At 38.7% G+C, this 13381-nt stretch overlaps 1 protein-coding gene across 1 annotated transcript in view; it reads left to right on the top strand.

The window, feature by feature from the left end:
• The window catches only part of ikbkb (inhibitor of nuclear factor kappa B kinase subunit beta), an 18359-nt gene continuing 4978 nt past the window's right edge, over positions 1 to 13381 (top strand). The window contains exons 1-11 of the mRNA XM_039804315.1: positions 1 to 146; positions 1507 to 1628; positions 3731 to 3825; positions 7538 to 7658; positions 8496 to 8565; positions 9902 to 9990; positions 10908 to 10997; positions 11090 to 11214; positions 12501 to 12608; positions 12707 to 12836; positions 13105 to 13299. Coding sequence (XP_039660249.1) covers positions 1524 to 1628; positions 3731 to 3825; positions 7538 to 7658; positions 8496 to 8565; positions 9902 to 9990; positions 10908 to 10997; positions 11090 to 11214; positions 12501 to 12608; positions 12707 to 12836; positions 13105 to 13299 — 1128 coding nt within the window. The 5' untranslated portion in view covers positions 1 to 146; positions 1507 to 1523. The remainder of the gene's footprint in view (positions 147 to 1506; positions 1629 to 3730; positions 3826 to 7537; positions 7659 to 8495; positions 8566 to 9901; positions 9991 to 10907; positions 10998 to 11089; positions 11215 to 12500; positions 12609 to 12706; positions 12837 to 13104; positions 13300 to 13381) is intronic.

Below are 13381 nucleotides of genomic sequence, written 5' to 3'. Positions count from 1 at the left end.
AGGAAATAAGAGTATAAGGAAGTAGAAAGTTTCTTTAGCTGTGTTGTGTCGCCGAAATGACCATAGTGTTAAAAATTTAACTCGGTTAAAGACTGGACATAGTGTTGAAAGAAAACCAGGTGTGAAAGCTGCCTACGAAGTTTAAGGTAGGATTTAGTTGAAACAATGCTTTAGTTGAAGCGCTTCTCTGCATGAAAACAAAAACCGAAAACATTTACGCCTTTGTGCATAACTTCAGATAGGAAACACAAACAGAGGGAACGTGATTTTCTTGTGTTTTGAGTGCACACTGTTATGAGCAGAGAGGTAGAGCATAATATCAAAAACGGAAGTAACCTGATGGATGCTTGTTCAGTCACTGCATTAAACAGGCCTGGACTGGACTACCTGCTGTAACTATATAACTACAGAACTACATAATTATGTAAATACAGGAAGCGCTTTATAAAACCAGACCTCCATAGATTCTGTGATGTAAATCTGGTCACCGGTATACAAAGCAAGATTAAGCCAGCGTTTAATATATGATCAGAGTTAAGTTTGGAGAGTTAACTAATGGGTGTTCTGGGTGCTGCTGATTAGTTTCCTTATTCAGTATTCTGTTGATTATTTGTTTGGCAATCACTGAATATTTTTTTAGTTTAGGCTGTGGATCAGAGGAAGAGCAGGTCGGCCCTCAACCACAAGATTGGTGGTTCGATCCCAGGCTCCTCTGGCCACATGTCAATCAAAGGGTCCTTGAGCAAGACATTTGACCCCAAGTTGCTCCCTGGATGCTCCTAATGCTTAGGATGGGTTAAATGCAGCGATTGAATGTCACTGTACCTACTGTACGATTGTGATGTCGATGTGATGAATAATAAAGTTTCTTCAAATGTGAGGAAATTGTGAAAATCACAATCTCCCAGAGATCCCAGGTGATGGCTTGTTGCGTCTACTGAACAGTCCAAAACCCAAAGAGATTCATAATGATGTGAAACAGAAGAAAAATCAAAAACGTCAGAAGTTTTAAGCAAAACATGTTTGGCATTTATCAAAATTGTTGGTGATTCATTTTCTGTTTGATTAATTGTTTTGGCACTAGAGTAAGTTTAGAAAGACCAAGGCCTCAGCTTTACTTTGAGATTAATGCTAACATAGCATGCATAAATTAACATTTATAAACACAGTTGCACATTATCATACACATTTTTATGTTTTTAACACCGTACAGTCTAGAAATTAAATCTAGGTAGAGGGTTGACAATGTAAAGCTGACCAACTGAGTCTGAGTCCTAAAATATTCACTGCACAAACGATTAACTCTTTTTATGTAGCCTAGATAACGAGGCATTTTCTTTAATGCCTCAGGCCAAAACTTCAAATTTTTTGCATGTTAATGATCTAAGAGTAGCAAAGTTGTTTTTCCATTTTGTTTATCCAATATTTTTTGTTTATTGGTCTGAGCTCTGGTGGGCCACGAGTAAGACTTAAGTTTATTCTTGTTATTTGTTGTATTGGCTGTAGGACCAGCTGAGTAGGCCATGAATCGTGTCCCCCTGCAGCAGCAGCAGAGCTGTGGGTCCTGGGAGCTGAAGGAGCGGCTCGGCACCGGAGGCTTTGGGAATGTCACACGATGGCAAAACAAGGTACACACTCCACACACTTTTAACTATTGACACTATTACTTTTGAGCATTTTAAGTAGTCCGATAGAAGACAGCTAAAGTTGGTGGCTGGCATTTCCCAGTAGACATCAACATCATCACCATCAGTGCAATTAACATATAATCAAAATTAGAGCTGTAAAAATAAATGACATACATAGCGCTGATCAAATACTAATACATGTATACAATAAATCCATATTACAAATTAAATATTTTCTTGTCCTTTTTACAAATGAATACTTACAATTGCAGCAAAGATTTTGAGTTTAATCCGCTAAACTGTGCCTCCCCACCCACCCTTTGATTTATGGATGACCTTCCCTACCTCCTGAGTCGCCGAATTAGCTATTAGCAGTTCCTGTTTGCAATGTACCCATAGATGTTCAGACATCTATCACTGGATTACTTTGTAATAAAGACAACTTAAAAACATGATGATTCTCAGGCAATTTCTGAAAGTTATAAGGGGTGTCTTTTTTTCTATGATTTCAAATTGGATTCATTGAAGTTTATTCACATTGGAGGAGATAGTAATATCCTAGGAAAGTGTAAGTCATGGTGAATCTTAAAATATTTGTGTCATGTCTGTGTGTTATTTACTGAGTTATGACTCAGAAGGAACACGCATTTTTATGCAAATTGCGGCTCACGTCTCACATTTCTCCATCCTTTCAACTCCGTTTTAAAACCCCTGCCTTAAGAGATTAGAATTGATGCAAAGAAGGGCACTGTGCAAATCCTTATGTTAACTAATATCCTTTTTTTTTTGTTCACATCTCAATTCAAAACAGTCATACATAATCAGAATGACATAACAGTTGATGAAAAACCAATGTGTTTAAATGGGTTTTCATCTTCCCCGTTTTTGTAAATAGTATGACCTCAGTCCAGGAAGCTCTCCTCTTTGTTCTTAGTCCAACAAAAATGGTGTCTATTGTAATGATATCACTCTTAGTCACAGGATGAGAGCATTGTAGAGTTTCATCAGGACACTATGGGAATATGAACACGCCTGCTTAGTGGACCTTCCTCTTCCTTTCATAAAAACTGTTCTTGAGTTGTATTATTTACACTCCTTTTCCATGCAAACTTAGAGCTGGCTTTGTGCCAGGCAGCATCATCATGTGAGTGTAGATATACAAGTGATGGAGAGTCAGAAACTGTAGGAAAGCACTTTGAAATATTTTCTCTCGCGGTTGCACATACAAAGGTTTTTTTACATAAATGGGTAACGTTTGTTGACTGCCCTCTTGGTGGCTGCATTCCCAATCATTGTAAACGTTTTGCCAAATGAGACAATGTGTGTCCCACTTGTTATAGTTTGTTTACATTCATTATAACTGTATAATTTGCCGTAAATCAAACGTGTTGTGGGTGAAATTTTGTCTTCAAGAATGCATCTAAAAATTAACTAACTTAAGATTGTCATATAATTTATTTCTACTGCTATTTACAGTAATCAAGGAAGGCATGTTCAAGAGTATGTAGAGTAGATGGATTGTTCAACAAATCACATTGAAGCTCATCATCAGTGTCACAGCAGACCAGGGTTTCAGAGGAAATCAGAATGGCAAGCGGAAATGACTTACTGAAGAGCGCACCGCTGTGATGACTAAACTTCCTCTACAGGAAATTCCCTATATTATTGACAAAACTGTGGGTTATTATTAGTTCATAGATTGAGTTATGGGAAGCAGGGTGTGTCTCTCTTTCTCTCCAGGATGCCATGGAAAATGGGTAGTGAGATGTACTTGTGTTTCCTTGAGCTTGAGGAAGTTGTGTGGACATTTTCACGGTTTTCTGATTTTTTTTATAGACCAAATGATTAATTTAAATTTAAAATGAGAAAATAATCTGTAGATTAATCAATTATGAAAGTAATCATCAATTGCATCTTTAAATGTAAACACCGAACTGTAACATAAATTCCCAAATATGGACACTTTAAAACCCTCATGGCTAATATTTTTGGTAGTTATTAGCTAATGGATATTAAAATGAATTTGCCTTTCTTATGAAATGCCTAATATCTCAAGTGTGTGTGTGTGTGTGTGTGTGTGTGTGTGTGTGTGTGTTTTTCAGGACACAGAGGAACAGATCGCTATAAAGCAGTGCCGTCAGGAGCTGAGCGAGAGAAATAAAGAGAGATGGTGTCTGGAGATCCAGATCATGAAAAGGTCAGTTTTACCCTCGCATGCATCTACATATCTAAAGGGCCCACACAAAAAAATGTGCCTTTTGGGTCCCACCACCCTTCCTTTGTCACCTTCAAACACCAATCATGTACAGGACACATGACAGACACATGGCAGCTTAATTATAATTCCTTCCTCCTATCATTATTCTTCCCAGTTGCCAACCAGTTTCTTAGCAGTTTGCCTTTATAATATACATCACAGTGAAAATAAAGACAAGACACATCGAAGAGAGACTGGGATGATTTGCAACAAAGGTTCCTATTGTGTTTTGTATGGTTTGTGTCTTAACCATGTGACATTATTAGTAAGGACTCTTCAAACCCACTTCACACACTTCAGCTACTCCCATCGGGCAGCCGCCTTAGATCACCTCTGGCCAAAAAAAGAACGTACAAAAACTCTTTTATTCCCACTGCAATAACTATCTTAAACAAGGCCAAATAGGATGTGATGCAGCTTTGCACACCTGCTCTTACTTACTGATGGAATTGATTTTGTTTTAATGTTATTTTATGTGAGTCACTATGTGTTTGGTGTTTTAAGCCCCCAACGTCGCCATCCAGGCAGCGCGGCAATGGTTTTGTTTAAGGTTAGGGTTAGCTGCCTGGAAGGCGACGTTGGAGGCTTAAAACACCATTGAGCGAGTCACTAATGGGTGTAGGTTTTATTTGTTGTTTGTGAGCCCCTAACCTAATAGATTTTTTCTATCATTATGTGATAGACAGTAAAGTTTTTTCATTCTTGAATCTAGGACACCACACTCCAACCAGTGTCCCTGTGCTATAAACAGAAATGTATGTGGGACTATATAAGCACAATGTTAAAGCTACAAACTAGATTATGACACAGGCCGGGCCCTCCAGATTAAGTAATAAAGCAAGAACTGCCTTAAGATCCTGCTAAGATCATAGAGTCACATATTTATTTATAATTCAGTAAAAAGTACAAAAGCTATGTTTATCTTGTCAGTCACAGTTTTGTCTTTCAAATCAGTAAGCATCTGTAACATGCAGGGTTTGAAAAATGCCAGATTTCCTAACTTTTTAGTTTGACCACAGCACCTTGCGTACGCTTGTCTCTGTGTTTACAAAAGATCTAGGGGTGTCTTTTGCTCCAGTGATGCATCTTAGCGTCTGACACATTTAACTCGGCTGGAGAAAAAGTTTGAGTCTTGTGACTCACCGTGGTACATTCCATGACAAGCAGGGTGCTTATGAGTTTGTCATTTGAGTTTTACGTACACATCTGTTTCATAAGTTTTCTCAAAATAGAAAAACTAAATTTGTACCCTGAAATAGTAAAAATCACACAAGACATTAAATAATTAGAACAGCACATGGACGTTTGGGTTATTTTGGTCTGTTGGTGGTTATTTCGGACAGGATAATGTGCCGCCTCCTCATTTAGCTCTGCTTTGGTGTGTTTGTTTCATTTCCATACACGTCTGCGTTGTCTATCAACAGTTTCAGTTTGGGTGTCGGGTCACTGGAGTTGGATGGTTGCTTGTTTGTGAGATGCGAGATGTGTGTGTGTTTCATCATTCGCTGGTGCAAACATGAATATAAAACCATTTCTTTTCTAGTCCCAGTTTAACAAGTGTGTTGTTTTCAGACAGACATGGTCACGACCACAACCCTCCCGTGCACCCACGCTCAACTTGTGGAAAAACCACAGGGCAGGGGACTCATACATGGCAACCTACTATTATATTATTACAGCTACTTAACACAGATGTTCACAGATGTGTTAATAGAGTTTTTATTGGGTTTCTTTTCATTGGCTGAATATATTCAAAACCAAGAAAAAATTCATCCCATAATCTTTTGCAGGTTTACTATTTCATCCTAACTCTTTTTCTATCCCCAAAAAGTGTTTTATGTAAGTTGAAGAGAGGCAGAAAGAAGAGAATATTTTTCAAATCAGATCATATTTGTAGCGCTTGTCTCCCCTGAAAGAGAAAGAGTCCTATAGTAACACAATATGACTATCCTTCTAATTTGACCGAACGCTATAGTGTTGCAGAGAGAGAAAAAAACATGTAAATGACAATAACTTAACAACAGTTTATTATTTTAGTGATGACTATCGTATATAGGGCTGAAACGATTCCTCGAATAATTCGATTACAAAAAATCCTCGATGCAAAATGACTTGCCTCGAAGCTTCGTTAAATCAATGTTACCAACGTTGTATCGCTGACAGACGGTGTTTCCGCACAGAGCATTATTACTGTCGCACAGACGCGGCTCCGTCTGCTGCTGGCGACACGTGCCAGAGCGTAAATAGCGAGGGGAGAAAAGTGTCCAAAGTTTGGAATCAGTTCAAACGTCATTAAAACTAAAACTCTGTACAGTGTGTCTACTGCAAAATCAAACTAGCTTCCCACAATAATAGCACGACGTCAGTGCTTTAGCATCTCAACAGAAAACATGGAGTCTAACTTAATCCTCCATTCCACGAAGCGGACCGACAAAAGTAAATCACAGAGTCGTATGGACGATGAAACTACACCAAACACAACAACTACCAAAAACAAAGACAAGAAAATACGTAGTGGTGACCACGATCTGATCTAAAGAGCTGACGCGTTGACTATCCCTTCGGAAAAACAGCTGATTGTTGCGCATGTCTCTCTCTCTCTCTCTCTCTCTCTCTCTCTCTCTCTCTCTCTCTCTCTCTCAGCTGATCAACGATCTAATAGGATAAGTGTAACAGAGCTGTGTGACATAATCAAATATATAAATGAAAATAGGTTGAGTATAACTAATATTTACATATAGGCCTACTGTACAGATCAGTCTCAGGTTGAAACTTGTAGTTCTGAAAGTTAAGTTGCACAACTTAATGTAATGTTTGTGTATGTTTAATGTATGCCTTAGTTTGAGGTTGATATCATTTGAAAAAAAACAATGTAATATGGCACTTAAATGCACTTAATATGTTTAGTTTTTTGAGAGATGATATTGTAAGCAATGTAGGCAATACAAATGTAGCTTTTTTTCTGAAAATGTTGCTTTTTTCCCCTAGTTTTGGTTGTTTAAAAACGCCCAAAAAAATTATCCTAATCGTATATCTCCTGCTGTCGTAGCCGTCCAACATACTGATTGGATGTTGCACAATGTTTTGGTTACAATCATATTGCAGGTGCATCTGGTATCAGTTTGAGTTTGTTATCTTTATATTTCTCCTTTGTGGGGTGACCCTGTAACAATCAGAAACGCATTGTTTCAATCAGAGTTATGAAACAGGGAAGAATGAGAAAGTACCAGAGCAAGTCAAAGAGCAGAGAGGGTCGAGGGAAAACTTAACCGATAAAGGTGTGCACGTAATTGTGAAAGTGTGCCACATCAGATTGATGTGATGTGATGCAGGTATATACTGAGAAAAAAATGTTTAGTGTTGCTTCTTAAAAATTGGCCTAGAACAGTTGTTACCCAACATGGGGGTATTTTTTGAGACTTTTCTCTAATCTTTTCTTTTTTACTGGATAATTTTATATCTCCAGGCCGCTAAAACCTATATAAATTAGAAATTAGCCTTTCCTGTTTGTCTCTCACATCAAAATAAACAAACAGAAATGCCCAAAAAAATCATCTTTACAATTAATTAAATAAAAAAGGAAATGTATGTAATGAAACAAATATGATACGATACATTGTGCTGCCTGTTCTGCTTATATTTACTTACATAGGTTGGATCATGTTAACGTTGTCGCAGCCAGAGAGGTTCCTGAGGGAATGCAGAAAACAATGACAACCAATGACCTTCCACTGCTGGCAATGGAGTACTGTCAGGGAGGAGATCTGAGAAAGGTAAAAATCTGTTTGTGAGAGTGTCTGCTTATATGTAGTTTAGGACCGTGGATTAGAGCCCATTAGGGCAAAGTGCGGAATCATAACAAATTAACAAGGAGCTGTAAACCTGTGTGATTAAACCTTTTAACCACTTATCGTGACTCTCTGAGCACATTTTTTCATTTTTTTACATAGTTTAATATACTCGCACATGAATGTGACTGTCTGATTTGGTTTTTGATCAACAATCAGGCGATTGTTTGCACTTCTTCTGTGGGTGAAATCTGGAGCGGGTTTTAATCCGAAGCCAACTGAGTGTGCAGCCTAAAGCGATAGACGATGTTGGCACCAGGCAGCCAGAAGAGGAGGAAAATGCCAACCGTCGCATGTCACCGCAGTGTCATAAAAATTTCAAAGCTTCCCAGATGGCCAAAAACTAAGCAGTCAACTCTTTTATCGGGCTTGCCATGGGTTTCCAGCAGTAGAACGCTTTAAAATGTATTGTTTAAAGTAAAAAAAACCAAAGGATTTACAACAAAAGTGCTGATTTGCCAATTTACAAACTTCTTTTAGTTGCCAAAAATGCTGTTAAAAATATGATAACCACTGCAAAAAGGCCTTGTGGAAAAAAAGATTCTATTAATGTATTAGAGAAAGTTAAAACTTTGGTTTGTTTTCTGCTTGAATCTGATTTTGTTTATGACCTCAAATGTATGTCTGATATCTTCTAAACAGTGCACTTAATGAATGGCAAATAGCTGTTTTATAGAAGAGCAGGAAGTTCTAAGACATTATTAATGAAGACAGATTAATGTTATTAATTTTATCATGTGTCTGTGTTTGTGCTCTCCACAGTATCTAAACCTCTTGGATAACTGCTGTGGAATAAGGGAGGGCTCCGTTTTGATTCTGTTAAGTGACATTTGTGAGTATCCTGCTCAATCATTGTGACTATTATACCACCTTAAAGCATGTGTAAGTGAGAGTGATAGATTGATTGTGCGATTGAGTCAAACGGCAGCATGATTAGTTTCCTGGAGTATAGAGGAAATGGTCCTGGTCACCAGTGTCGTGATGTCATCAATGACCCTAAACCACCGACCTCTTAGTCACCATGGCGTCAGCTCACACTCGGACACGGAGGTCAACAATTGGACACTCACGCTCTGACGCAAACATAACATACAAATGCTCACATCAACAAGACATTGTATATTACACGCTGTATAAATAAAGTTGAGAGAGGACACATATGGTATGGATCACACATACTGTAGCTAGAGTGGAGAGTAACAAACACACACACACACACACACACACACACACACACACACACACACACACACACACACACACACACACACACACACACACAGACACACACACAGAAACTCCATTTCCTGTTACCCACTGGTGGACATTTCCTGGTAATGAGTGATCCCCTTTTAACTGCTTCATGAGCTAGGGTAAAGACATAGGCATGCATATCCACACCCAAACACACACACACACATGAGTTATAAGTACTGCTTCGTTGAACACTCTTTGCCAGCACACCGACTAGTGACACGTTGACGCACACGGAAAGTGACATTATAGTTTCTGCTGTAAATTGAGACAAAACCTATTACACTGACATCACCAAGTGAGCTTACCAAACCTCCATTGCCCACTCCTCATCTCTAGCAGCTCGAGGCTACATTAGCCTCCGCTAGCATAACACACCTGATTCTCCCACCAAACTGGCAGTGAACAAGTTGCATTGTGGGTAATGTAGGCACCAGGTTTTGACAAGGAAGAGGAATGCATGAAATTAAGAAGACGATATCTCTGGTCCTGCTGCACTCATTTTGATTATTTTATTTTTAAACTGCCCGTCATGAGTCCGACAATGTTAAGTCTTAACTTTGCTTTAAATAAATCAGTTAAGGAAAATACTCCTGTGTAACTATCGTGTCCCTCTTGAGAAGCTTGCAGAATACAACATGTTTTCACCAGCTGCTCTCTTTGTGTTTAACTGTATTTGATTTCTCGTTATTTATCGCTCTACATATCCGCCAATGCAGATATATCTGCCAATACATTTTTTTAGTTAAGCTCTAGTTTACATGCAGCATTAACATCTTTCATATAAGAGAAAGCCATTAATCTTCAGAAAATATTATTTATATACAATATAGTTTACAATGCATGCTATTCTAACTCTGCATTCTTCTTTTCTTCTGACTGTTATCCCTTCTTTTTCTTTTTCCTCCCTTCAGCATCAGCTCTAACCTACCTCCATAAGAAGAGGATCATCCACAGAGATCTGAAACCAGAAAACATTGTGCTGCAGCAGGGAGAGAAGAGAGTGAGTTAAAGACCCTGTGAACCATCTTGTTATGACAAATTCACCCAAACCACAACAAAGAGGTCATTTAAAGGCATTTTGTCTCTCTGTGGGTTATGTGGAATAAGTACAGGAGACTCTCTCTCACGTCCACATGTTTATCCTCACAAGCTGAGCACAACTTTGCTGCACTGAATATTTAATGTGGAAAACTCAATCCTTTTAGCTGAACCTTGCAGTTACAAGGAATTTTTGGGATTGACTCCCTATAACCTTTGTCTCTGGGTCTCCCTTTATTTAGTGTGTTGTATCCTCCAGCCTGCAGTAGGACACAGGAAAATGAACAGCAGTTATATAAATGAGGCCAGACATATTAAAAAGGTTATATTTCCATGTTTATGCACATTGCTGTGTTTATAGAAATGGAACCAAAAACCTTTTTTTTTTTTGGCATACTAGAGAAACAGTAAATCCAACATTCAGCATTCATTCATTCAATTCAACATTGATTTCTGTTAATGTATTCTTGAATCACTCAGGATTTGAAAGAATAGTTAGACATTTTGGGAAACAAGCTTACTCGCTTTTTGCTGAAGAGTTTGATGAGAAGACACCACTGTCATCTGACAGCTAGTCTGCCTCTGTGGGACATTATTAACTGAAATGAAGGGACGTGAACACCCGTTACACGAACAGTAACAAGATCTGCCTACCGGTGCCTATAAAGCTCACTAATTAATACGTTATAGCTTGTTTGTTTAATCCCTACAAAAACCAAAATATAAAAACAACAATTTGCTCTTTTAAAGAGGTTATGCTGAAGGCTCTGACCAGATACAAGAGAATATTTCCCAAAATGTAAGACTAATTCTAAATTATCCATTTGAAAATTTTAGCTGATAACCCTTTTTTTTCTTTATTCTCTCCCCTAATCTTAGTTGATCCACAAGATTATAGATCTCGGCTATGCTAAAGAGCTGGACCAGAGCAGCCTTTGCACCTCATTTGTGGGAACACTACAGTACTTGGTAAGTGATGAAAACACGGGTGGACACATTTTCTACACAATCTCCTCGATGTATTTTGGACAGTAACAGCTGAACTTTCTCTTGAACTTCAGGCTCCAGAGCTCATTGAGAGACAGAAGTACACGGTCACTGTGGACTACTGGAGCTTCGGGACTTTGGTGTTTGAGTGTATCACAGGATTTCGCCCTTTCTTACCAACCTGGCAACCTGTTCCTTGGTAGTACCACCTTTCAGAAATTCCTATATCTGATCCAAGTTGGAGATTTGTTCAAAATGTCACAAAAGTCATCGTGAAGGAAGTGAAGTCATGTTTTCCAAAAGTAGTTAAACGATGATGCATGTCGAAATTTCCAACATTTCTCCCTTCTCAAATCAAATTTTGTTCTTCTTTTTTTGCTTTTGCACCTCTGTGGCGATAGTTTAGCTTTAGCAAAACATGCTTAACAATGATGTTTTTGAATGTTAAGCAATGAAAAGAAACATTATTGTTACTTGACTGGATTGTAGCACAAAGGGAATATATAAATAAACGGGAGTCACTAAAGCAAAGAATCAAAGTTATCAGACTCCAGGGCATCTGGTTACAGAGAAGAAAAATACTCTTCTATTATTGCAGGTTCAGTTCCTGGCACTGTTGTGTTTGGACACAGGTCCGACGCCTAGGGCCAGGTTGAACAATTTTTTTTCTGTATCTTATTGAAGTTTTTAAGTCCCAAAAAGTGTTAGAAAAAGCCACAGGAGTCAGGCAGAGTCTGATGTGAAAAGAGTTTAATGTGCTCAAAAAGGTTTGACACAGCTTAAACCAGAGCAAGCTCCGGAGACCTACTAAAGAAATGAGCCCCTTCTCTCCCTTTTTATATCTCCTATGTTCCCTCCTCAGGGGAAACTCTACACTTATTTTATAATATTAATATTTTTTTTTTTTATGACCTGTTGCTAAAGTGTCCAATTTATCACACACATGTAAAACTCTGTCGGCCCTTCTCTCATGGCCTCCTGCAGGCCTCCTCACGCATTCACACAGACACACATGCAAAATGACTTCAGTCTCTTCAGCTGGCCTCTCGTGCTCCACATGTACACACACACACCTGCAGCCACGGCTTCAGTGCTCCTTTGCTTCTCTGCTTTTCGCCTCTGTATGAGTGACCTTGATATTCTGATATCAGTGCTGAGCGCTTCAGAAGGAGATATAAACAAAGATATCTTCCACACAAAAAACACTTTCTCATAAACTTTAGGAATTATGTAGCTTGTTATGTAAAGTTACACAGATTATATTTCAAAACCACACAGTGTATATTATTATATAATACCATAATGTTTTTTTACCAGATTTTCTTACAACAGCACGTAACTTGATGTGTTCACAGGTCGGAATTCCCATAATTAAATTAATCATAAAATGGGAAATAAAAAAAACATTTGTTCACAAAAGTATGCACGATATGCAACTCCAAACTTAGCCTTTTCTCTCATGTATTCCATCTGTATCCTTTTTAGGCACAACAAACTGAGGCTGAAGCAGGATGATGATATTGTCGTCTATGAGGACCTCTCGGGGGAAATCCACTTCTCTAAACATCTCCCTCAGCCTAACAACCTCAACAGGTGATTTTATCTGTGACAGATACACACACATACACATAAAAATGCTAATTTAAGACTCTTATTATCTCAGTCTTAATGTGTTGGCTGGCGTTTAACAGTCTGTTATTAGAGAGACTGGAGAGGTGGCTGCAGCTGATGTTAAAGTGGTCTCCTCAGGAGAGAGGCAAAGACCGCGATGCTACACCCACGGACTGCTTCTCCCAGCTGGAGCTCATACTGCAGCTCAAGGTTAATTCATTCATGTATTATTTCACTTTGTCTCATTTCCGCCTTATGTGGACATACTGTATTTTTGTTGTTTTGTTGAACATTACTTAGATATCACTGGTCTGATGTTGGCAGAACTTATAGAAAGGTTACAGCTTTATTTCTGTCGTCAAGCTGTCATTGTTTCAGTGTTGATGGAATTTGAAGGGATCGTGCACAGTTTTTGATTTAGACCAACACATTTACTTGTTCTTTCTGCAATGTGCTCAGCCCTTATTTTTTCCCTCAGCTGGTTCATGTCCTGAACATGATTTCTGCTAAAATCCTGACGTACTCTGTCTCCGACGAAGAGACTGTGGCCGACCTGCAGCTGAGGATAGAGAAAGACACCAACATCCCTGCAGCCAATCAGGAGCTGCTGCTCGAGGCGGGTCTGGCCTTGGAGTCTCATGGACTGGCCACGCAGTGCGCCATAGATTACAAAGTAATATCTCAAATAAACACTGTACACACCTTCACAGAAACGTCAATAGCACAAAGTTAAAATGGACTGAGTCAAAGTATTA

The sequence above is a fragment of the Perca fluviatilis genome, chromosome 6 (assembly GCF_010015445.1).
Source record: "Perca fluviatilis chromosome 6, GENO_Pfluv_1.0, whole genome shotgun sequence".
In the NCBI taxonomy this organism is placed as follows: Eukaryota; Metazoa; Chordata; class Actinopteri; order Perciformes; family Percidae; genus Perca; species Perca fluviatilis.
This window is presented reverse-complemented; position numbering and strand designations above follow the sequence as displayed.